The 27,188-nt window shown below is 46.4% G+C and overlaps 1 protein-coding gene across 2 annotated transcripts in view; it reads left to right on the forward strand.

Moving 5' to 3' along the window:
- Positions 1-27,188, forward strand: part of RBM17 (RNA binding motif protein 17) — a 286,908-nt gene that overhangs the window by 20,364 nt on the left and 239,356 nt on the right. For both annotated transcript variants that reach the window (XM_086918944.1, XM_086918945.1), the window contains exons 2-3: positions 8,074-8,212; positions 8,821-8,937. In XM_086918944.1, coding sequence (XP_086775070.1) covers positions 8,090-8,212; positions 8,821-8,937 — 240 coding nt within the window. In that variant the 5' untranslated portion in view covers positions 8,074-8,089. The remainder of the gene's footprint in view (positions 1-8,073; positions 8,213-8,820; positions 8,938-27,188) is intronic.

A 27,188-nucleotide genomic window follows, 5' to 3' on the forward strand; every position in this document is an offset into this window, starting at 1 on the left:
TCCAGCATCACTCAGCACCACCCCAGCATCACTCAGCGCCACCCTAGCATCACTCAACACCACCCCAGCATCACTCAGCGCCATTCCAGCATCACTCAGCGCCACTCCAGCATCACTCACCGCCACTCCAGCATCACTCACCGCCACTCCAGCATCACTCACCGCCACTCCAGCATCACTCACCGCCACTCCAGCATCACTCAGCGCCACCCCAGCATCACTCAGCGCCACCCCAGCATCACTCAGCGCCACCCCAGCATCACTCAGCGCCACCCCAGCATCACTCAGCGCCACCCCAGCATCACTCAGCGCCACCCCAGCATCACTCAGCGCCACCCCAGCATCACTCAGCGCCACCCCAGCATCACTCAGCGCCACCCCAGCATCACTCAGCGCCACCCCAGCATCACTCAGCGCCACCCCAGCATCACTCAGCACCACCCCAGCACCACAACAGCACCATCTCTCAGCGCTACCCCAGCATCACTCGGCACCACCACATTATCACTCGGCACCACCACATTATCACTCGGCACCACCACATTATCACTCGGCACCACCACATTATCACTCGGCACCACCACATTATCACTCGGCACCACCACATTATCACTCGGCACCACCACATTATCACTCGGCACCACCACAGCACTACTCAGCACCACCACAGCATCACTCAGCACCACCACATCATCACTCAGCGCTACCCCAGCATCACTCAGCGCTACCCCAGCATCACTCAGCGCCACCCCAGCATCACTCAGCGCCACCCCAGCATCACTCAGCACCACCACATCATCACTCAGCGCTACCCCAGCATCACTCAGCACCACCACATTATCACTCGGCACCACCACATTATCACTCGGCACCACCACATTATCACTCGGCACCACCACATTATCACTCGGCACCACCACATTATCACTTGGCACCACCACAGCATCACTCAGCCCCACCACAGCATCACTCAGCACCACAACAGCATCACTCAGCACCACAACAGCATCACTCAGCACCACAACAGCATCACTCAGCACCACAACAGCATCACTCAGCACCACAACAGCATCACTCAGCACCACAACAGCATCACTCAGCACCACAACAGCATCACTCAGCACCACCACATCATCACTCAGCACCACCACAGCATCACTCAGCACCACCACAGCATCACTCAGCACCACCACAGCATCACTCAGCACCACCACAGCATCACTCAGCACCGCCACCACAGCATCACTCAGCACCGCCACCACAGCATCACTCAGCACCGCCACCACAGCATCACTCAGCACCGCCACCACAGCATCACTCAGCACCGCCACCACAGCATCACTCAGCACCGCCACCACAGCATCACTCAGCACCGCCACCACAGCATCACTCAGCACCGCCACCACAGCATCACTCAGCACCGCGACCACAGCATCACTCAGCACCGCCACCACAGCATCACTCAGCACCGCCACCACAGCATCACTCAGCACCGCCACCACAGCATCACTCAGCACCGCCACCACAGCATCACTCAGCACCGCCACCACAGCATCACTCAGCACCGCCACCACAGCATCACTCAGCACCGCCACCACAGCATCTCTCAGCACCGCCACCACAGCATCTCTCAGCACCGCCACCACAGCATCTCTCAGCACCGCCACCACAGCATCCCTCCGCACCGCCACCACAGCATCCCTCCGCACCGCCACCACAGCATCCCTCCGCACCGCCACCACAGCATCCCTCCGCACCGCCACCACAGCATCCCTCAGCACCACCACCACAGCATCACTCAGCACCACCACAGCAGCACTATGCGCTACCACAGCAGCACTATGCGCTACCACAGCAGCACTATGCGCTACCACAGCAGCACTATGCGCTACCACAGCAGCACTATGCGCTACCACAGCAGCACTATGCGCTACCACAGCAGCACTATGCGCTACCACAGCAGCACTATGCTCTACCACAGCATCACTCAGGGCCTCCACAGCATCACTCAGGGGCCCCACAGCATCACTCAGGGGCCCCACAGCATCACTCAGGGGCTCCACAACATCACTATGCGCTACCACAGCATCACTGAACGCCACAGCATCACTCCGCGCCATCACAGCATCAATCTGTGCAACCATTCAACAACAACTGGTTCAAATATGTTCTCTCAATGTTTCAAGCTTTATTACAAATGTCACAAAAGATGTTAATATTTCACTTCTGTTCTTGGATTTTCGTCACAATAAAATACGATGAACATAATCTTCACAAAAGTTATTTACAAAAGTTTAAGCTATTGCCAATATAAATTACAATCACTTTTATTTAAGTATTAATTATTTAAAAAAATGAAAAGCCATTGTTATTTATAATATCAATAAATCTAAGTCACGTATATACAAAACATGTTACATTACAAATGCTATAGGTGTCACATTTGCGAAAGTTATAACTATTGGCATTGTAAATGACAAAGCTATTAATTTAGCTATTTTCAAAACAAACACATAAATAAAAAAAATGTAGTTTACAAGACCACTAGCTCAAACTTTCCTAATACGAGACCTATTGCATTGCAAATGCTTGTTTTGTGATGGCATTCTTCTTGTGCTGCCTCAATCCTTCTTTCCATCGGAGTCATGAAACTCCTCTCTGTCTTTCAGAAGGTCAATAGAAGTGTCTGCAATTCTGTGCATTTCGTCATCTGGTCCTGCATTGGGAAGGCCCTGGTGGAAGCAGAGTCTGCTTGCTCACATCAGCATTTGCGTTCTGCATAAGAGTGCTGCAGGACGTTGACACCCTCCACCATTGGCTGCGCTAAGGGAACACCATATACCCACTCTGTTCTTGTCATCTGCACCAGCTCTGTAGCCTTTTTCAACATTACTGACGGGATCAGGAATCCCAATAAGTTGTCCGAGAGCAGTAAAGCACGGGCAAGACAGAGCATTTCTTATGGACCTCAGCAAATGATAAACAGATAATTAGTTGTGCTACTTTTTAGGTCGAAGGCCTAAAAGGCTGCGCTTGCGCAGTCTTAGGCCGGAGATTTAATGAGTCTGAGTAGCGGTGAATGTCCCTCCTCCGTGCCCCCTCTCTCCTTCATTGGCTGGCTTCCTAAACGGAGGCCAGCCATTGGAGGAGAGATCAGTCACTCCAATGTAGCCCCGTCCTTTTCGGATTTGGGGGCGTGATTTTTTGCGTTCTTTAGACAGTGACGTTGTCCGTCACTCAGAACAGCAAAACACGCCCCCAAATGCGAAAATGACCATGCTTTCTCCGAGGCATTTCTGCTTTGCCTCGGAGAAAGACGGTGGTTGTTTCCAGAGCTGCTCTGAGCTGCTCTGCTCGTCCCCCCTTCCCTCCGCTTTCCTTCGTCCAGCTCTGTCCTTCCATCCGCACGCAGCTCCGTCCCCCTCCCCCATCCCTCCGCCCGCAGCCCTTCTTCGTCCCGGTCCCGCTCCCCCCCTCCCTCCGCCCGCAGCTCCTTCGTCCTGCTCTGCCCCCCCCCCCTTCCCTCCGCCCGCAGCTCCGTCGTCCTGCTCTGCCCCCCCCTTCCCTCCGCCCGCAGCTCCGTTGTCCTGCTCTGCCCCCCTTCCCTCCGCCCGCAGCTCCGTTGTCCTGCTCTGCCCCCCTTCCCTCCGCAGCTCCGTCGTCCTGCTCTGCCCTCCCCCTTCCCTCTCCCCGCAGCTCCGTCGTCCTGCTCTGCCCCACGGTTGATCCGTGCACCCTGTGACAGTCCAGATCTGAGGTTCTGTGCCCTGGAGTACTCAGATGCTGAGGCCTTTGCACCGTGACAGGCGAGATCTGAGGGTCTGTGCACTAGAGTACTCAGATGCTGAGGCCCTTGCACCCTGTGACATTCGAGATCTGAGGTTCTGTGTCCCTAAAACTCAAGCACCCACGTTCCATTGGTTCTGCTCCTTACAAGGAAGAATATCTTCCTTTGCAGCACGTGTGCAATCCACCCTTGCGGACCTCTAGATTTTTATAACTGTTCGGACATTCAGGGGTCCATAGTTTAACCTTAATTTGTAGGCCTCGGCTTTCCTTCCAGATGTGTTGTGTGTGCGCATCATATGCCACCTCTTACTCGGCGCCCTCCTCACCGCCCCCCTTGGTTTTGTTCAAACCACATCCCCCCCACCCACAGGGTCGGAATTTCCCTTGCATGCTCACTGAAACAGAGCTACTTCCTGGGGTTTCTTCAGTGCACGTCCACTAAAGACGCCCACTTGCTGAAAGCCGCCTGTGGTAGCCAGCGTGACTCAATGCTCGATCGACCAACCGCGCACTCCTAATAAAGGGCTCTTTTCCCAAACAGACACGCCGTTGTAGCGCCTCCGTGAAGCTCTGACACTGTACCAGCGCTGAATGAATGACTAACCCGATGTGATGCAACTTCACGCTATGAAAGTGCATCTGCAAAACTCTGTGAATTAAGTGGCTTTCGTTTACTTGTATACAAAGTGAACTATGGATCACACTAAACTGGAAGTCGTGTCAGAAGCTAGCATGGCGAAAGCACACATGTTTTACGTAAAAACGCAGTCACAGCCTCGTCTGTGAATGGAACCCATCAAGCCGCACATGGCACTCTGGTGGCAAGCCCCCCTCCCCCCCCCCCCCCCCCCCAACCCCACCCCGCATGCAGATGGTCTGACACCTAGAAAGCCTCAAGGTACTCCACGCAGCCAGCCAATGGACACCACAGAAAGCCATGTGTAGCACAGTCAGGGTACCCCCATCAACGACATTCCCATCCTCCCAGCAGCGCTATGACCTGTACTTTACCCACAAGAGCAATGCCAAGTATAATGCCTACCTGCAGATACAAGGTGGAGCTTTCAGCCATTTTTCCATACTACATCCCTCAAAGCAACCGACCTTCTTGGAAAGTTGGGAGCATCTTCTGCTCACCGACAATCTTATAGCATTATTGGTTTCTTACAGGGCCAGTATTTCAGTTATTATCTAACCGGTTTCTGGCCAACTCTGCATTTATAACCACATAATAACGTTTCCATCTGCACATCCGTGTACTTTCCTCAGAGTCAGTTGAGTAAATGTATCCTCTTTTCCTTGGTTTGGAGTATGCAGCAAGACAACTGTCAGTACTATCCACGACATACAAGTGCACACCTTCTCATTTGCTTCAGTAATGTCTCCAATTTTACCACCCAAACTTTCCCTTTTATTTCGTTGCCCGTCTTCCCAGCACTTCCTCTTCTGTTCCCAGTTTCTGTTCCAGAGAAGAAGGAAAGGCCGGGTCAGCCCTGCTAAGCATACTCATTAACCCCCTCCCTCCGCCCGCAGCTCTCCTTCGTCCCCCGCTCTCATGCGACATTGTAAATGTATTTGAGCTGCTTCATAACCTCTGGTGCAAGTGTAATTGCTGCTGTGTGCGGTGGCCAGCTCGCACGTGACTGCACAGGCCCTGCTCCGGTTTATGGGACCAAAACTGAAATTCTTTACGAGTAGTCATACAAGAGACAAAAGTACGATATTTATTGCGAGGGTTGAGGAGCCTCCACACCTCCACTAAAGCATAGTCATGGAGCAGGTCTTTGATCATGCCGGAAAATATGCCACAGCTTCATCCTGCTAGATCGGTCTATCCGAGGCCCACATGACACTGTTCCCTTGCTGCTGCTCCCGACTTTTGATCCAGACGTCCCTGTTTCCATGCTGCTTCTCGCTGTTTCTTATCATGTGCATCCAGCCTGATCCCGAGTTTCTGTCTATCTCCCCCAACCCCCCCTTCCCTCCTTCGTCTCTCGTCGCACACTGCCCCCCCCTTCGTCTCTCCTCGCACCCCCGTTTCCGCTGCTCACCTCCCCCCACTCTCCCCCCCACTCTCCCCCCCACGGAGCTCCCATCTCTCTCTCCTACTTAGTTCACTCCAGCAGTCACGACGCCGTGGAGTACACACCTCAGCCCCAGGACGCAGAGAAGCCCCCCGAGCCCCCATTTTGAATTTGCGCAGAGTAGAGGACAGCACCTCATGCCCTCACGCGGCGTTGTCACGGGCCGCAACTTTACCTCGCCAGCCTGGACTCTGACACTTAGACACAGTAAGTACTGAGGCAGCCTGCTTGCCATTTAGTGCGCTGTTGCTAATTGTCACACTCTGCTCCGGTGCCCGATAGCTGCATTCAGATATCCGCAGCTCTCCGTCTCTCGTCGCACCCCCCTCCCCCCTTCGTCTCTCCTCTGCCCCCCTTCCTTCTGCCCGCAGCTCTCCTGCTCTCAAAAGTTACATGCAGCGTTTTAAACTCTTTTGCTGGCTGCTGTATTCTGTGAACTGTACACCATGACGCCCAGTGCTTAATTTTAGCCGGTGGCTAGAGACGCTCATTTTTGTAGACCAGGGCATTTTTTATAGTCAGACTTTGTTTGGTCTAAGCTGGAAAGGCAGAAAAGGTGGAAGACAAGGATGAAGAGAAAGATAAGCAAAAGGTGACAAAGGGAGACACATTGGCGAAAATACTGCAAGATTAAGATAAAGAGACAGGGAGTGTAGGGTGGTGTAAAAAAAGGCTTGCTTGAAGTGGAATCAACTTAATCGGCAACCCCGGCATTTGGCAACAACACGCCTCTAAGAAAACTTTGAGCCTCTGCACTTTTCTTTAGACAAATTCCATGCTAATTTGTTCCTGCATTATTATTTACGTTTGAACTTTGAGCTTTTGTATAGCATTGCAAATAATGTGTGTTTTTGGCAGATTAAACAGACTCATGGCAGTTATCCAGCCAATAAATATTCATTAACTATCAGAGCTTTGTAGCTGGCTAGATGTGTGCCAGGTTGAGGTAATATGTGCTTACATAATAACAAAATAAGGTAAGACGTGGTAAAAGTGAATGCAATTACTTAGATTGGCAGGTCTCCCACCCCAGCACTCTAACACTAATCCTAGGACTGTATGTGTAAAGTTAACGCTGCACCTGAGATCACCTATTATGCTGTGCAGGTGCAGAGCTGCGAGTGCAGGTGCAGAGTGGTGTGTGCTGTTGAGTGCAGTGTGCGAGTGTGTGCAGAGTGGTGTGTGCTGTTGAGTGCAGAGTGCGAGTGTGTGAAGAGTGGTGTGTGCTGTTGAGTGCAAAGTGTGAGTGCAGGTGCAGAGTAGTGAGTGCAGAGTAGTGAGTGCAGGTGCAGAGTAGTGAGTGCAGGTGCAGAGTAGTGAGTGCAGGTGCAGAGTAGTGAGTGCAGAGTAGTGAGTGTGTGCAGAGTAGTGAGTGCAGGTGCAGAGTGCTGTGTATTGGCAATGTAAATGACAATGACATTTATTTATGATTTAAAGAAAAAAAAAGAAATGTCATGAGCAATGCCAATAGCTCTACCTTTAATGATGCCGAGACCATTGCATTGTAAATGCTTGTTAAATTACGAGGCGTTTGTAGAGTTCTTTTGTTTGTGTGACAAAAGGAAGTTTGCATATAACAGCTGTACTTCATTTACCTCTCCTATGGTTTCTGTCCCCGTCCCAGATCTAGCCCAAGTGCTGCTAGGATCTCTAGTAGAGTGCTGCTCTCAGATTGGCCTCTTGTTCGCCATCTTTTTCCCTGTAAAAATTCTCTTCAAGGCAATCCTCACCCTTAATCCCTCTTTCCACTGATCAAGTCATGTACCACGTACTAGGCCCGAAATTCCCCATAAGAAAGATTGGGTCTGTTGCTTACTCGCCTTCCTGCTGTTATAGGGAAAGCAGGTGCCGTTCTTTACCTGTTGTGTCTGAAGGAAACTCACTATGTAGTACCTGCTCTTGATGTGAATAAAGCACGTACAGCGCTAACGCATTACGAGTACTGTTAGTACATTTAGATTAAAGGTTAAGTGGGTTTGCTGAGTGGAATGAACCTCCCATTAAATGAATATCTACTCCCTAAGACTTTTTGAAGGTTTATGAACAACCAGTGTATTGTTTTTCTGTCGACTGTAGATATTGTGGTTGAAGAGCTTTGTTAAATCTTAGCATGCTATTTCTTCTCAGCAGTATGGAGGGACATACTAATGAGTGTAAAAACAGTTACTTTATTTGTTCTTTACTGCTCTTTGTTTCCTAGATTAAATTGAAGAGCAATGTCCTTGTACGATGACATGGGTGTGGAGACCAGCGATTCCAAGACAGAAGGCTGGTCAAAGAATTTCAAACTTCTCCAGTCTCAGCTGCAGGTGAAGAAAGCAGCTCTGACCCAAGCGAAGGTAAAAGAAGCCAGTATGAATTACAGCCTTACTGCACAGAATGCAGACATTGTAGCCTTAATGCACAGCATGCATGCATCGCAGACTACGTGCATAACATGCAGGTATTATATCTTCACTGCACAGGAGGGAGACCTCACTGGCTCACTGCGTAGGGGGCACAGCATACATTCATCACAGTGCCACTCTCAGAAGTTCTGCTGATCTGTGGACCACAACAGATACAGTGAAATACCCAAAGACATATCCTTGGCCCATACATTCGTTTTTTGAAGCTTTCCTTTAGGCCTACTTATTGAAGTACTAGGGTGCAACAACACTAAGTGATTCTGAATCCTGAAGGGGAAGCTCAGTGCGTTCAAATGCTCTAAGGCGATCCTGTCTGGAAAACGAAGATTAAGGTGAATTCCTGTCACTTGAAACCACTTTACTATTGTCCTAGTGATGATACAATAAAGAACATTATATAAAGAGCCAGTAAGCATGATTTACAAATTAGTAGCTTGGATTTGTGTTCGTACTGTAGCATATAGAGATGATATTCAATTGTTCATTTGGGACACTGCCTCATTTACTGGACTCAGGGTAATACATTTCTCTGATTACAGACACAGAGGACCAAACAGGCCTCTGTACTGGCTCCTGTGATTGATCTGAAACGAGGAGGCTCAGCAGATGACAGGCAAATCAGTGACACCCCCCCACATGTAGGAATTGGGTTAAAGGTAAGTTAGAGTTTATATTCCTTCAGATGCTTCTTTGTGTGTTTTTACTCTGATCTATAATTCTGCGTATTAATTGCTAATGATATTTAACCAAAATTACTTTTTTTTTAACTGGTTTTTACTTTAATGGAAGGTTTAGTCTTATAAGGATTCCTTTTCAGCATTCAAAGTTCAGTTAATGATGAAAGATTTTTCCTGTATAGGTGCTGTAAAATAGGCAAAGTGCCAGTGGCTTTAAAGTCAGTGGCTTTAAACTATCCTTCTTCTTGAAATATGTATGCATTGGACTTGATTTTTCTGCTGCTGTTCTGATAGAAGGAATACTTTTTAGGTCTCGCCTATCAGATATCGAACATTGTCTGGTTGAAAAAGATCTATTATGTGCTTACTAAGAACTTGCACTTGCAAAATGTGATTGCCAATCATTTTCGTGGAGCAGGGACAAAGCACAGATTGATTCAAGTTAACCCGTGCCCATCCGTTGCTCCCGATGTGATTGAGGTACGATTTCTTCCCCCCTCCCGCTGACATAGCGCTTGCACTTTTTTTCTTGTTAAACTGGCTGTTTCTCTTCACGTGTCGGTTTGTAGTACTTTTGCTTTATTTCCAGGCTTTATTTAATCTGCGTACTCTCCTTTTCTGCCTAAGGATGGCTCGGAGAGGTAATTCCGAACAAAGGTGTAACATAAATTTACAGTATAAAAACAGAAAAACTCTATTTAGGTTGTTTTATTGAAAAATCCACTTTCATTGCCCATAACCCTGTGCAGTGTTACACCAAGCTCCCAAATCACAAAGCACTGTTTCAAATTGTATCAGTGTATTTACTTGGTACTTTTCATATAGCGCTACCTGCCCCCTAGGCTATGTCAGAGCACTGATTCCTAAACGTTGCAAGGTGACAGACTTAATGAATAGCGCTATCACTGTATTGTTGCTGCCGTATAAGGGTGATCTTGCACAGTACTCGGGGACCTGTCCACTTTTGATGCCACTGATTACAGATTCCCACAGTACATTAAACAGAAGGAGGTACACCGAACACAACACGTGTAGTCCGTTGTGATTTCATTAATCTCTTCTTTTATTTCAAAATGGTTAATAAAAAGCCAACGCGTTTCGTTCCCCAAAGGCAGAACTTTTTTGAGACTTCATCAGGGTTTTTTTTTTTTAGTTTCAAGAACAACATTTTATTAAAAGAAGTTCAGATAAGGTAAGCATAACATATCATAAACAAGCACTGGCGTTGCCAATAGGTCTCGCAGTAGGAAAGTTGGAGCTATTACAATTGCAAATAACAATGCCTTTTATTTTTGTTTTCATTTTAAAAACATAAAGGGCTTTGTCATTTACAAAACCAATAGCTCCAACTTTCCTACTGCGAGACCTATTGTGCACTGCACAGTGTGGGTGAAAGTGGCACTGCGTGTGTGTGAGTGGCTTTGAGTGAGTTGTGTTGCGTGGGTGAGTGGCGTTGCATGTGTGAGTGTTGTTGCGTGGGTGAGTGGCGTTGCGTGGGTGAGTGGCGTTGCGTGTGTGAGTCGCGTTACGTGGGTGAGTGGCATTGCATGGGTGAGAGTGGCGTTGCGTGTGTGAGAGTGGGCTTGCGAGGGTGTGAGTGGCGTTGTGTGTCTGAAAGTGGTGCTGTGTGGGTAAAAGTGGCACTGCGTGGGTGTGAGTGGCGTTGCGTGTGAGTGGCGTTGCGTGTGTGAGTGGCGTTGCGTGTGTGAGTGGCGTTGCGTGTGTGAGTGGCGTTGCGTGTGTGAGTGGCGTTGCGTGGCTGAGTGGCGTTGCGTGGCTGAGTGGCGTTGCGTGGCTGAGCGGCGTTGCGTGGCTGAGTGGCGTTGCTTGGATGAGCGGCGTTGCGTGGATGAGCGGCGTTGCGTGGATGAGCGGCGTTGCGTGGATGAGCGGCGTTGCGTGGATGAGCGGCGTTGCGTGGATGAGCGGCGTTGCGTGGATGAGCGGGGTTGCGTGGGTGAGTGGTGTTGCTTGGGTGAGAGGCATTGCTTGGGTGAGTGTGGCATTGCGTGGGTGTGAGTGACGTTGCGTGTCTGAAAGTGGTGCTGTGTGGGTGTGAGTGGCTTTGCGTGAGCGAGTGAGTGAGTGGCGTTGCGTGGGTGAGTGTGGTGTTGCGTGGATGATAGTGGGCTTGCGTGGGTGTGAGTGGCGTTGCGTGTCTGTAAGTGTTGCTGTGTGGGTGAAAGTGGCACAGAGCCTTTGATGTGGCCTGGCGCAGGAGAAATGCTGCTGCTAATTAAAAATAAAAAGTGTTTAGGGACTCACGGCTGCCGAGAGTAACAAGGCAGTGCTGGAAGGGGGGCTGCACACCAACTGAAGTGCTCTGGTTGCACTGCCTGCGGCCGGCCGTGTGAAGTGATAAGCCTTTGAAGTACACTGGCATGCTGTGACGGAGGTGTGAGTGGTCTGGCAGGGAACAGATGGCCTGGCTGTGAAGCAGGGGCGGGGCAGCGCTGGGGAAGCCTGTGGGAGGGTGATTGATGCCTTTGATGTGGGGAGGGAGGAGAGCTTTTTGCGAGCCTGCAGGAGAAATGCTGCCGATGCGCGTTCATGTTTAATCACGTGATTCACGTGAACTTAAAAAAAACCGCGGCTGAAAGCACGTGGTTTGAAGTGGATTTTACCGACTTGAATTCTCCCCATTTCCCATTCCTGCAGAATGGTAAAGGCGAGACCTAAAAACATGTTACATAAAAATGAATTCAAATATTCCTAAAGAAAAGAAATAAGTATAAAGTATCGCAAAAGAGAAAAGAATGAAGGTATAGAGAAGAGAGAAAAGGAAGAGAAAAAGAAAAGAGAGAAGGAAAGAAAAAGAAAAATGCAATATGCTATAAGCACGACTAATAACTATAACAAAATACAGCTGAGAAGGTATATACTATACATAACAGTCACAATGAAAACAAATGTAATTCAGAAATGCAAATATAAAGTAACAACATGTATTAAATTTAAACAATATGGAACATCAAGGCATCCTCGCGGAGGCTTAGAAACTTCTTGTTGCAAAGGAGAAATAGGCAAAGACTGTCTGGCACTATCATCAAACAAGGTGGTAACAGGTGCCCATACATTTTTCGTTTCGTCGCCATGGACAATGGATAAACAAAAGTCGTATCTAAACTGTGATTATAACAGACTGCATACCACCAGGCCTGATAAGATATTTTGGTAAAGTCTTTCCAATTTTTTGTAATTTGTTGAAAAGCAACTGCTAACAATAGATCTATAATTCTGGTACCCATATTGCAGTGTTTCCAAATAGGAGAGAGACTCCCCAGGAAAATGTGCGAGACGGAAAAGGGGTGTGTGGAGAGAAAAATGTTGTTAATCTGGGACCATACTTGCGTCCAAAAGGTGCGCACTAAGGAGCATTCAAAAAGCATGTGAAAAAGATCTGCTCTGGGCTTAGTACACGACCAGCATGAGTCCGTGACAGCTAGAAATTGCTTGCTTAGAGTGAGAGGGGAAAATAATAGGCGATTATAAATAAAAAATAACGTCTGAGTTGCGCTGGCGGCACTAGAAGATTTGCGTAGTTTAAGCCAAATTTTATCCCAGAGAGCAGTAGTCCAAGAAACTTGTAACTCTATTTCCCAAGTCTCCTCCGTTTGTGTTTTAAGCCTAGGTGAGGGGGAGGATAAAAGAGCAGCATACATTTTGGAAGCCTTGGCACGTTTGAGGAGTAAAGAGTGCAAAGAAGGCATACTGGAGGGTATTGGATAAACAGGAGAAGGAGAAGTGAGATAGGTGTTGTGAGCCTCTTGAAAAGCAGAAATTAACAAGGAATATTTGGTTCGAAAGGAAGAAGGAAAATTAAACAAAGAAGAAGCCGAAGAGAAGGAAAGGGGCCGACCATGATTATATAATTGGTGAACCCATATAAGACCACGAGATCTCCATGCCTTCCAAAAAATGGGCTTCTTATTTATCAAGATAGAACCATTATGCCAAATGGGTTGATCGAAAAAGGAAGTGATAGGGAGAGTAGGAAGAAGTTTAGATGTATGTTTGATAATAGGAGTAACTACACCTTGTGGTTTGCGAGAGAACATAAGATACTCTTGAAAACGAAAGGGAGAGATGAGAGATTCCTCTAGATCTAACCAAAGAGGTGTGGTAAATAAATTTACCTAATCAATTTTTCCGCATAATTATCATTACAAGACAGCTCATTCAAATGAGAGGCAGAGTCCGTGGTATCTGAGTCATACGGGCTTTAATGGACAATGAACAATGAACCTCGAGGTTGGATATCATGTTCCGTCACCACTAGGGTTCGGGAAGGGACAGTCAACGTTTTATTAACATTACACATTATATATAGTAAAGTAACATAATTGAATCCAATACAGTAGGCGTAACAGGTGAAAAGGGCGAGATAAGAACACGTGCGTAAGAGGAGGCGTGAAAAAGAGGCGTACACATGGGCGTGCACTGTACATGTCAAAGAAACGTCACAAGAATCGTCACATGTGGGTGGATGCATAGAGAAAGTTGCAGGATTAGCAGAAACCCTTAACCCGGATGCGCGCGCAACTAGCATGACGTGGAACTGGGGGCTTGACTTTAGCACTAGTGGAGGAGACTGGTGTCTGGAGTGTCAGGGCAACCTGTACCTATAGCATATCTGGTATCTTATGTTTGGGGGATGTAGTGTCTGAAGTAAAGGTCTCTCGGGCAGGGGCCATCCCATACTGAAAGCTAGTGCGTGCATACGTGTCTGGGTGCAACGTGCGGAGCCATGGGCCTACCATGGTAACGGAGCCAATAAATCACTTGCAAGGAGGACAGAAAAGGCCGGGCCCTTTGCTCTGCAGCCGGGAAGATGTTTACCTATTCACTAGACTGGAATGTGTTTTCGAGTAGGCTGAGCAGATAACTGTAGGTAAAACATGAATTTGGCAGACAGTCCAGGCCGAGCCGGGCACCGCTGCGCTGGCAGGAAGTATGGCAGGGGTCAGGGATGCGTACAGCTGTCGGAGACAGGAGAGATGAGGCAGAGAGGCTTCATTTAAGGGCCTAGCTCGACTGGGCCAGGAAACATGGAGAAAACGTGTGCGAATTTCAGAAGTGCACCACGTAAAGACGTTGGCACGGCATGTTTAGAAACTGAATTATTGATCCATTCCAGGTGGATCTGGTAGAGGACATGTTCACGTTGGACGCAAATGTATTTGCGTCTTCATATTCGGTCATGGAGGGAAATTACATGTACTTGAAGCACGTACATGGAGACGTTGGGGTACACGTTAGGGGACATACTCGACCATGAAAATTTCAATTACCTCATTCCCTCCTTGTCCCCTACGTTCCCTTCAGGATATATCTATCTTCATGAGGCCATCTATCTGTTCATATAACATCATCTGCTCATCTTTTTTCAGACGGGAACTGGAACGCGAGCTTGGATGGGGAATACAAGCTGTGGCGCACAAGCCGCAAATCGCTGGCCCACATTGCAGACATAGGCAACAACTGAATACTATGAGCAGTGCGATTCCTAGGAATGACAATAGCTTCCATCCCCAGGCAGATACTACACTCCAGAACCAACCGGACCAAGTCCAAGAGCCTGGATTCTGGTGTATCAGGTGAGCTATTTCATGAAGCCTGGTTATGGCCTTATACACGGATGGCGCGTTATTTGGAATAAATACGCAACAACTGGATCCGATGACTCTACAAGCCCCGCCCCTATCGGCCAGGATGACGTCAAGGACAAGGCGGTTCTGAAGAACAACAAGTCTCATAGCAGACTGCTCTTCTGTTAAGTTACCTAGGGCAGAAGTAGTTTCGTTCACTACTGCTTCAAGGATTCTGGTCAATTTGCGTATCAGTTTACTATTGGAGACAGTGCCTAAATAAGGAAAAAAACCTTTGTTGAAATCTGTGTATTGTTCCCATGTGGTTTCAGTCTGATCAACTATTGGGAGATCTCTCTTCTGTCTAACATGAGTGAGGCGGGAATTCCTGTGATAATCAGATGGGGCTAGAAAAACAGGTGGCAGTAGGAATGCAATAAAACAAGTACCATCCCAGTCTGGAGGTAAACGTATGTAGGCAGTCTGACCACAAATGAAATATGAATGTCGGGAAGCTCTGAAAGTAGACTTGCCTTTATCACTGAATTCAACAATAGTATCACAATCGCTGTGACCTAGATGTACTGAACCATTCTTTCTGACACATAATTCACCTTTTACTGGTAAAACTGTAATAGACGGTAAGTCCGAATTAGTCTCAGACTGCACGTTCAGGATCATGAGGTTGAGTGTAAAATTACCTAATCCATACACTTCATTTTCTAGATCGGACCCTGTCCTCTGGGGAAGACCTTCCTGATCTGGGAAACATATTCTATTCATGACTGTATTCAGGTTCCCCCATATCCAATTGCCTTGGGAAACCTGGGACTTACTATCTAGGGAAGACATTAAAGTAAACCATGCACCACAGGAACCATTATGTGTGAACGGGTAAGGAAAGAGGGGCAGAGCTTCCTTGTAGTTCTGATAGAGAGGGAGTCGGCCACATATCCAGCAATAAGTGGCATTGCTGGTCTGGTGAGAATGGTGTAACATACGGATGAATGTATTGTTGCGCATCGCTAAACGATAGGAAAGCTCATGTGGGGGCAGTTCACTAAACGTGTGTTCTGCAGTGTCATTAGAAAGAGAATGTGCAATAGGAAAGAACATATGTAACATGTAACTCGTGCATATTATTGTAAGACTCAGAAAAAACATAATGAGTAATGTTATAATACACCGGCTTTGGAGATTTTTACAATATTTCTGTTTCTTGATCTCCTGTCTATCTCTCTCTCTAGTGGGGTCTATCTTACACATGTCAGGAACCTATCTAACCGCTTCACCCAGGAGGGGACTTAAACAATTAAACTGTCTGACTTACTAGACCTCAACTTCATACGATACTCCTGTTGCGGAGTTTTCTCTAGCAGGGGGAGTTTAGACTCAGTCTCTGGAAGTGGGCAGTCCTTAAGGGGAGAGGCTGGCAATAGTCTGTGAATTTTTTTAACATGGCTCGAATGGAGCCATCCTTTTCTCCCCTCCACCTTAACTGCAGTCCTTGTAGATAACAAAACCAACTTCGGCTGCTTCCATCTGGGTTCCAGCGGACTCTTCCGGTCGAAGTTCCTTACGAGAATCAGGTCTCCTGGGCGGACTTCGTGTGGCTTTACTTGGGTGTTGTCCGGAAAGGCAGCCGCGACCTGTGAACGACAAGATTGTAGTGCAGACATCAATGCAGCCAAGTAATCTGTCAGCATAGAACTATCGACATCTGTGATTCTACGGGGCATAGGCGTCCCCCACATATTAGGAGGCCTTCCAAAGACCACCTCATACGGGGATAGCCCTGTCCTAGAATGAGCTACCATTCGCATGTAAAAGAGTGCAACTGGCAAGGCGACTATCCAATCTACACCTTTCTCGGCACATATTTTGGCTAGGCGAGTTTTCAGGGTCTGATTATGTCTCTACGAGACCTGCGGCTTCAGGATGTCGGACACAATGAAACTTCCACTGGTAACCTAACAGGAGTGACACCTGCTTCATAAGCTCGGACGAGAATGGCTGTCCATTATCAGAGTACACAACACGGGGCAAACCGTACCGCGGGAAAAACTCACGTACCAGCTGTTTGGCAGTGGTTACAGCAGTGTAATCGGGGACTGGATATGCTTCTGTCCATCGGGAAAGAGCACATACGACTACGAGGACATACTTAAATCCTCGACATCTATCCATCTGGATATAATCCATCTGGAGGACTTCAAAGGGATGGTCAGGAGGATGAAATCCACCCTGTTCCACGGGGACACCTTTTCCTGGATTGAACTGACAACAGATCATGCAAGTACGCACTTTCTGTTTTGCGGCTGCTCGTAAATGTTTGTTGTACCAAAGATTCTGTAAGCTGTCTAACATGGCTTTCTCTCCTAAGTGTGCTGGACTATGTGCTGTGTTAATTATAACTTGAACCATAGAGTCGGGGAGGAACCATGTGGCTCGTCCCTTCGTCATCCATCCCTTATCTGTTTGGATCCCTCCTTGTTCAGTCCATTTCTTAATTTCGTCTGGTGTGGCATGTGTCTGTATGTCGAGTACATCTAGAATGAGATCCTTAACTGTCAGGCAATGTGTAGGTGTAGTCGAATCAGTCTTTGTCATGTTAGTCGGAGTATTCGTCTGAGCTGTGAATTTGGCTGTACGATCTGCCAGGTCGTTACCCTGGGAAATAGAGTTGGTGACTTTGGTATGTGCTTTGCACTTCATGATGGCTATGGCTGTAGGCAAGTGTATTGCTTCTAACAGAACTTGAATGAGGGGACCATGCTGGATCTTGGTACCGTGAGACGTTAAAAAACCTCTCTCTTCCCAAAGAACCCCGAAGTCGTGAACGACTCCGAATGCATACTGTGAGTCTGTGTATATGTTAAATTTCTTGTTCTTGGCTATTATACAGGCTTGGGTCAGAGCAATGAGCTCTGCAGCTTGAGCAGATAGTGTGTCAATACGGTGTGTATCTATGACTTCAGTTTCAGTGGTTACTGCATAGGCGGCCACTAATTCTCCTGTGCTTGTTCTCATACATGAACCATCCACATAAAGTGTCAGGTCTGGGTCGGTCAATGCAATGTCTGTCAAGTCTTGTCGGGGCTTCGTTACTGTATTAATGACTTCTACACAGTCATGTGGTGCTAGGTCTGGGGTACCCGAGGGTAACAATGTGGCAGGATTGAGTATGTTGCAGCGTCTGATTTCTATGTGTGGCTGGAACAGTGTCAATTCATAACCTGTCAGTCGTGCTATGGTCAAGTGTTGAGTCTGTGTACGGTTCAGAAGTACTTCCACGGAATGTGGAACCTGTACTGTCAAAGGATGTCCTAATACTATTGAATCGCTTTGTCTGATAGCTAGAGCTGTTGCTGCAACTGATTTCAAACAAGCAGGCAGAGCCTGGGCTACTGGATCCAATGTACTAGAAAAATAAGCACAAGGCTTGTGATGTCCTGCTTGATCTTGTGTGAGAACGTACAACGCTGTGCCATCGCGTTCAGTGACAAATAGTGTAAAAGGTTTGCTGTAACATGGTGTCGCTAAAACTGGTGCCTGACATAATGCTTTCTTCAAATCATTAAAAGCTTGTGTATGTTCCTGAGTCCAAGGGAGGACAGTCGAAGTCGCTGCCTCCTGTGTTCTCAACTGTATGAGGGGCTTGGCTAGAAATGCATACTGGGGAATCCATTGTCTGCAATATGAAGTGAGGCCAAAAAAGGCCCGTACTTCCTTTTGTGTCTTGGGTTGTGGCAGATGTGCAATTAACTGGATACGATCTGGTGCCAACTGTCTTCCCCTCTTGGACAGCAAGTGCCCAAGGTATACCACTTGCTGGGCACAGAATTGGAGCTTCGAAGGGGATACTTTGTGCCCTTGTTCGGCAAGGAAATACAAGACTGTCAGTGACGCGCACTCGCAGTCACGTTCGGTCCGTGCGGTGATCAGTAGATCATCGACATACTGTAGTAGAGCAGTGTCAGTAGGCATGTGAATACTGTCTAGTTGTCGTTTCAGAGCTTGGCTGTAAATGCTAGGACTTTCCGTGAACCCTTGAGGTGCACGTGCAAATTTAAAGCTTCGGCCATTTAAACAGAATCCGAATAAGTATTGGCTGTCAGGATGAATGGGGACGCTAAAGAAGGCGTTCTTGAGGTCAATTACAGTAAAGAACGCTGCTTCGGAATCAATGGCAGTCAGTAGAGATGAAATGTCTGGGACCACCGGGTACTGTGGTACAATGCATTTGTTCAGCTCTCGAAGATCGATCACCAAACGATAAACGGGAGGGGCATTTGGGTCAGTTCGTTTAAGAATCGGAATGATTGGAGAATTACATATATTGGAGTCGGTTTCTACAACTACTCCTTGGGCTATGAGTTCATCAATAATTTTCAGTAAGGCTGCTACAGCCTCGGGGGGCAATTTGTATTTTCGGATTCGGGGCAGCACAACACCTTGCTTGAGTGTAACACGATAGGGAGTATTATGCATACAACCTACATCAGTTGGACCTTGCGCCCATAAATGCTGTGGAACATCTTTCAATCTGACATCAAAATCTCTCAACACATAATGGCCTTTGAAATCACGAAGGAACAATCTCACTCCTTCCGGGGAACAACATATAACAGCTCCTAGAGCTTTCAGTGTTTTAATACCCAGTAAGTTTTCAGGACATGATTTTGTAAGCAATAAATCTGTAGTACGGGACAATGGACCAACTGCAAGGGGAACTGGCTGTGATACTTCGTTAACAATAGGCTTTCCTGAAAAACCAAGGGAAACATTCTGAGAGCCTGAGAGGGGTGCCCCTGGGACCTCGTCATGACTGATGGTAGTTCTGCTCGCCCCCGTGTCAATCAAAAATTTTCTGTCTTTCCCTAACACCTGACTATGTACATAGGGACCATCTTGATCTACAGGAACCTCAATAAGGGGCAAGCCAACCTCCCTCTCTAGGCTGTTTCATGTGTACTGCTGATAATCTGGATACTCGGACTGTGCATACTGATACATTTGCTGTGTGACGTGTTGTGTTGCGGCAATGGGCTGAGGTTGGGGAACAGCTACTGTCTGTTGCTGTGCATGTTGTGGAGGAGGTTGCGGATTCTGTTGAATATTCTGTTGAACATATTCTGGTCTAGGCTGACGTGGTCTTTCTTTCGTTTTACCTGTTGCAATATTGTGTCTGAGGACGGCACAATCACTTATAAAGTGACCTGGTTGCTTGCAACAATTGCAATTTCCTTTAACAGGACCTGTAGGATGACTAATCTGTGTGTTCTGAGTGTTACCCCTCTTCTGACCATCTACTGGAACAGATTGGGCAACTAGTACTTTCATTTTAGTGTCTTTCATGCGTCTCTGTTCATGATCGTGTTCCTCTCTGATTCTATTCTGGTGGTACTGTAACATTTGTAACATTTGGGAAGGCGTATTTGCTTGCCATGTACTTTCGACTTTCAATACTCTGTCACGAAAAGATGTGGGAATAACTCGCTACTTGTTTTCAAGCCACTATTAATAATAAAACATTTCTCGAATCTTGAATAAAAATCACTAGTGTCTTCGTCTTGTTTCTGTTTGCAGGCTGAGATTGCATCCCAATCTTCCTTTTTAACTGTCAATAATCTAGGCAAAACCTGTACTAACAATCCTGGTAACGCTTTAGTTTTGTCCCCAAGACCTAAACCTGGGGTACGTCCTTTCTCTTCGTCTTCTAATTCGGCCCAAATAATCTTTTTATCTCCCACCTCCCATTCCTTTTCTTTCAGTTTTTCGTAAATCCCTGCTGGCAACAATACTTTTAACATTTTAAGAATGTCTGAATATGTGTAATCGCCCATTAGTAACATGTCTTTTAATTCTCGGTGAAAACCTGCAGGATCTTTATCGTGACAAGGTACAATTTTCTTCATTTCCAATAATTCCATTTTAGTCAAAGGAGTTTACACAAACACGCGTTCAAGCGTATCATCTGGCTTTCGGATTGGATGTACTTCTCGTAAGGCATTCTGTCTGTCTAGGTGATATGGTTGTCTTACTGGGGGTGGAACGGAAACAAGACGTGGAGTCAGGAAAGTTCTGTATTTATGACGTTGTTCTAGAATGATATCAATTAAATCGGTACCTAGACCTCTCCATCTTCTCAGGAGTAAGTCCTGCAATAGATTATACAATGGACCTGGATCAGATTGTTGGTTTTCATACTGTGTAATGAGATGTTGGGTCATGTATATACCAGCTAATCGCTGTTCTTCTGGAGTAAGACTTAAAAACGTTTGCACTACTAGATCATCTTTATATATACTGTCGTCCCCGGCCCATTGGACTGCTGACCGGGCTAGTTCCTGATCACGTAAGGTAGTGAGTTCATGATAACCTATTCTTTCTTTCAGGATTTTATCAGTAACTTGGAATATATGTTCAAGAGAACATTGCTCTGGTATCGGGGTAAGGTAACGTTTCTTGCTTTGTGGACGAATGGGTCTGTCGAAAGGTCTATCAAGAGAATACTGTTTAGGGAGTTTCACTCTACCTACGTACGCTATTCTATCTTCTGTCTCTGCTGGAGTCTCTGCTTCTACCTCCTCCTCCTCCGAGGAGTCATTCTTGTCTGTCTCTGCTTCTTTTTCGGCTTTCTGTCTGGTATGTATCGCTACTATTTCTTTACGGACCTTTCTGGTCATAGCTTCTATACAAGTCTGTCTGTCATGTTTGCCTTCCGCAATATTTTGACTCCATTTTGTCAGTACTTTCATCTCTTCTTTAACAACACCTGTCTGATCTTGTTCCCTTATCAAACAATTAACCAAGAATCGTAATAGTAAACCTTGTGTCTCAACTTTCTGATATGCCATGGCTTCACGAACACATTCTGGCCTCTCTCCTGTTCTAATAAAATGATATATGTTGTCTAGATGTTCTGGCATTTCTGGTAATAACATCAGATAATCTGTAACACGTCGTAGACGCAACGAGGCTAACATCATGTCTCCTGCCTTGCCAGGTACTGGATCATATCTACAATCCGTTAGATACTGTTTAAGTTTTTCATGGGGCATCGCTGCCGGAGTACGCTGTGTAGCTAATTCTCTCATTGTCACTCGATGTAACTGTGGCGGGGTGTGATAGGGACCTCCTGAGGCACCTCCTGAGGCAGAACCATGAGCATGACTTGACGTCATTGCGTGTGGGAAAGGTACATTTAACGGGGACGACTGAGTCGCATCTGTAGCAAAAGGGTTAAGAGGGCCAGAAATAGGGGGACCAGTAGCAGCAGCAGCAGAAGGGGAAGTGGCAGCAGGTGCGGGAAGTAAATCTCGGCGTGGAGGGGTCGTGGCTTGATCAGCCGGAATATGCTGTGGCAGATTATTATTAGCAAGATGTACGGGTACATTGGTATATGCGGGAGCTACATCATCCAAATAGGAAGAAAGGAAAATATCTGCTGCGGTCTTATTGTGACGTACTTTAGTCGGAACCAATGGTGGTGGCAAGTTACGGGGTACTTCCGGGGTCGCCTTGGGCAGGCCCTCGGCAAGAACTGGATACATGCCTGTAATGAGTGCGTTTCTTTGGCGGTCTAATTGTTCTGATCTGACCTGTTCTCCTTCTTCTAGTAACTCTTTTTCTTTGGCTTTTTCGGATTCTTCTCTACTTTTCTCTGCTTTCCTGAATGCTTTTTCTGTTCTTCTATGCGATTCTTTACGCCACAATTCTATGGCATCTTTCTGAGATTGTCTGGCTTTCTTTTTCCATAACGCTTCTTCTACTCTCATGATGCACTCGGCATCCCATGTCCCTGAGACAGGCCATCTAAACTTCTCTTCCAGATTCTTTGTGTAGTCCACCCATAAATCTAAATATAACACAGCGTCTAAGCCGTGCTTGTGGTACATAAAATATCCTGGAGTGTCCCTAGGCGGGACAGGAACTGCTTCTTCAAGTATCCCTTTCCTAGTACCTATCTGACGTAACTTCGAAAACAACAGCATTTCTGGAATGATTCGGACGTGAATACAATAACCACAGTAATAAACAGTAAACAATCATTCATACCACAACATTGAAACACATTAAAAACATGTCGGACTAAGTTTACCTGGAACACAAAAAACACAGTAAAACTCTCGGAATAGAACTGAATAACTAGATGAATTAGATGCACTGCTAAAACAGTACACACCGGTCTCATAAGAGACACGTCGGACCGTATCCACCTAAGTGAACACGTCAGGACTAGAATTGTGCACCCAACTCTGTCTTTACCAGGCACAAACTAATGAACCTGTCTAGATGCGTTCCCAACAACGGTACTCACCGGTAAGCAAGAAACTGAAGGCCTCGGAAACTGGACTGGACTGCTACGACATCTGACGACGAAGCATCACGCTTCCACGCATGCGCTTCGGAACTTCGGAACAGGTGGGCCTCCGGACACCTCGGACCTTGCTCTCTCGACTAGGGCTCTGGTCGGGATCCTCCGCATTCCTCACCACCTCGTCTGGACGCCGGACCGCAGTCTCCGTCTCCCTCGTGGACCCGAGGGAAGATAGCGGGAAACCCCGCAACGTGCACGGTTTCCGTCGGGGTTGTAGAAGGGGCCGAAAGCCGCGTGACTTCACCGGCGAGTGGGGAAGGGGGGGGGGGGGGTCCCTATTCGGGCACCAAATTATGTGGTAAATAAATTTACCTAATCAATTTTTCCGCATAATTATCATTACAAGACAGCTCATTCAAATGAGAGGCAGAGTCCGTGGTATCTGAGTCATACGGGCTTTGATGGACAATGAACCTCGAGGTTGGATATCATGTTCCGTCACCACTAGGGTTCGGGAAGGGACAGTCAACGTTTTATTAACATTACACATTATATATAGTAAAGTAACATAATTGAATCCAATACAGTAGGCGTAACAGGTGAAAAGAGCGAGATAAGAACACATGTGCGTAAGAGGAGGCGTGAAAAAGAGGCGTACACATGGGCGTGCACTGTACATGTCAAAGAAACGTCACAAGAATCGTCACATGTGGGTGGATGCATAGAGAAAGTTGCAGGATCAGCAGAAACCCTTAACCCGGATGCGCGCGCAACTAGCATGACGTGGAACTGGGGGCTTGACTTTAGCACTAGTGGAGGAGACTGGTGTCTTGAGTGTCAGGGCAACCTGTACCTATAGCATATCTGGTATCTTATGTTTGGGGGATGTAGTGTCTGAAGTAAAGGTCTCTCGGGCAGGGGCCATCCCATACTGAAAGCTAGTGCGTGCATACGTGTCTGGGTGCAACGTGCGGAGCCATGGGCCCACCATGGTAACGGAGCCAATAAATCACTTGCAAGGAGGACAGAAAAGGCCGGGCCCTTTGCTCTGCAGCCGGGAAGATGTTTACCTATTCACTAGACTGGAATGTGTTTTCGAGTAGTCTGAGCAGATAACTGTAGGTAAAACATGAATTTGGCAGACAGTCCAGGCCGAGCCGGGCACCGCTGCGCTGGCAGGAAGTAAGGCAGGGGTCAGGGATGCGTACAGCTGTCGGAGACAGGAGAGATGAGGCAGAGAGGCTTCATTTAAGGGCCTAGCTCGACTGGGCCAGGAAACATGGAGAAAACGTGTGCGAATTTCAGAAGTGCACCACGTAAAGACGTTGGCACGGCATGTTTAGAAACTGAATTATCTATCCATTCCAGGTGGATCTGGTAGAGGACATGTTCACGTTGGACGCAAATGTATTTACGTCTTCATATTCGGTCATGGAGGGAAATTACATGTACTTGAAGCACGTACATGGAGACGTTGGGGTACACGTTAGGGGACATACTCGACCATGAAAATTTCAATTACCTCAGAGGAGAGGAAGCATTAATACCCAAAAGCCACCTGGAGATGTGGTGTAACAAAAAAGATTTATGGTACAAAGAGAAGTTGTGAAAATTCCACCCCCCCCCCCCCCCCCCCGCCCCTGATTTGGGTCGAGATAGTTTGTTCAAGGACATACGAGATTTTTTGTGCCCCCACAAGAAGGCCGAAAGGATAGAATTAATTTTCTTAAAATATTTGGAAGGAATGGACAAAGGGATGTTTGAAACGGTAAAAAGTATAATAGGGGATAGAATCATCTTAATCGTGTCTAGCCTCCCCCACCAGGATAAATAAAGAGGATGCCATTTAGAAGTAAGGATGAGAATCTTTTGAATACAATCCTCTAAACAGCGAACAACTGTGCCTTTAAGGGATGCCGTAAAATTAAGCCCCAAATATTTAATGGAAGAAGAATTCAAAGTGAAGCCTGAAGCAGTAAAGTAATTTTTAAGAGTAAATTTCGTTAAGGGCAATATTTCATATTTGTCCCTATTTAATTTATATCCGGAGACAAAAGAAAAAGAATCTACTTCAGTCAGGAACGCGGGAAGGGAGGAGTTAGGTTGTGAGAGAAATAAAAGGACCTCATCCGCATACGCTGCCATCTTAATATGAGACTTTTGGAAAGTGAATCCATGAATATCAGAATGTTGGCGAATTTTTAATAGGAAAGGTTCTAGGGCGAGATCGAACAAAAAAGGGGAAAGAGGGCAGCCCTGACGAACTCCTCTCTTAAGAAAAAAATAAGAAGAGAGACATCCATTCGCCGAAATTGCCGCCCTAGGGCTAGAATATGAGAGTGAGATCAATGTAGATATTTTAGGACCGAAACCGAACAACTTCAAGGTGTGAAAAAGGTACTTCCATTCAACTCTATCAAAAGCTTACTCAGCATCAAGAGCAATGGCTGCGAGAGACTGAGATGAGCGAGAAGATTTAGAAATTATGTCGAAAAATAATCTGGTATTGTCTGCAAGATATCTACCCTTGACGAAGCGCAGATTGTTCTTTTCCCAGAAGATCGGGCAAATGAGATTCCGACCTCATAGCCAGCCAGTGCTTTCGAGAAAATCTTATAATCGATGTTCACCAATGAAATTGGCCGATAATTTTACAATACTGCGGGTCTCTACCTGGTTTAGGGAGAATGCAAAAGAGAGCATCTGCAAAAGTACCTGAAGCAGATTCAGACTCAAGAAAAGTAGAGATTAAGGAATGCAATTTGGGGATAAGCAGTTGCGAAAAGTGGGAAAAGAACGGGCGCCTTCCCGTGTTTCAAAGACTGCAAAGCTCGCAAGAGTTCCGCCTGTGTTATATCAGATTCCAGTGTAGAAAGATCGGGGGCGAAACAAAAGGAGAGTGAATTAGAGGGAGATATTGGGAGATAGATTCTGCAGATGAGGTAGATTCAGAAGAATAGAGATTCATAAAAATGTTGAAATTCCTGTAAGATTTCATTATCTTTATGCTTAAGAGAACCATCCTGACCATGAATAGTACATATGTTAACCCGTTTTTGTTTGGCTTTTAATTAATTAGCCAACAATTTACCTGCTCTATTTTGGCCCCCATAGAACTTTGCACTGGATTTTAGTAAATAATTAGAGGCACTATTGGTGGTATCCTGGTTAAACTTAAGCTTGGTAGCAATAAGTTCATGCAAACAGTCTTTGGATTTGGAAGTATAATAGGAATGCTCAAGACGTTTAATTTTGGAAAAAAGATCTTTGGTAGACTGTTGTGCTATCTTGCGCTTGCGCGAAACAAATTGAATTATAAAGTCCCTGGCCGATGCTTTAAAAGCATCCCAAACGACCGGAAATTGAATCTCGTCAGATTGATTCAACAAGAAGAAATCATGAAAAAAAGAGGTTAAGGGTAAAACAAAGACAGGATCAAGGAGAAGGGAATTATTAAAACGCCATTTCTTAGTAGAGTTGGGCTTGCAAAGAACATCTAATGACATCGAAACTGGAGCATGATCAGAAATCAGAATAGATCCAATTTCAGAGGAAATGAGGGATTGAGACAAATGATGCGAGATAAAAAAGCAATCCAATCTTGATTGAGTATGATGCGGTGGGGAAAAAAAAAGAATACTCACGTAAGGTAGGATGACACAACCTCCAGGCATCAAGTAGTTTAAATTGATGAACGAGCTGTGTGAAGGATTTATGCGATTTATGGGGAATGTATGCGGTAGAGGATTGTCTATCCAGGAATGGATCGAAAACCTCATTACAGTCGCCAGCTAGAATGAAATTGTCAGTGTAATTTTGTGTAACATGTGGTACTAAGGAAGACCAAAAAAGTGCATCGCCAGTAACTGGGGCATAAACATTTAAAATAGATATGGGAACTCCATCCATGGTAAAGTGAACAAGTACCCATCTACCCAAATGATCATTACAACTTGTGAGTTCTTTAACAACCAGGGACTTACGAAACAAAATCATTACCCCATTACGTTTGCCATCACCTGGGGAAAAGTGAACCTCTCCCACCCAGTCTCTTTTCAATTTGACTGACTCTGCAGCAGAAAGGTGAGATTCCTGTATACAAGCTATGTCAGCATGAAGTTTAGCTAAATGGGACAATACTCTTTGCCTTTTGATTGGTGAGTGAAGGCCCTTAACATTCCATGAAACAATTGTCAACGGCATATCAGAACCAGAAAGAGATACATCCTAAAAATCCAACTATAATATTTGTAAGCGAAAGGTAAAATAGTCATGCAAGTAAAAAACAAACAATAAGAGATCGAAAACTGTATTATAAT

Source organism: Lissotriton vulgaris, chromosome 1_1 (assembly GCF_964263255.1).
Source record: "Lissotriton vulgaris chromosome 1_1, aLisVul1.2, whole genome shotgun sequence".
Classification (NCBI taxonomy): domain Eukaryota; kingdom Metazoa; phylum Chordata; class Amphibia; order Caudata; family Salamandridae; genus Lissotriton; species Lissotriton vulgaris.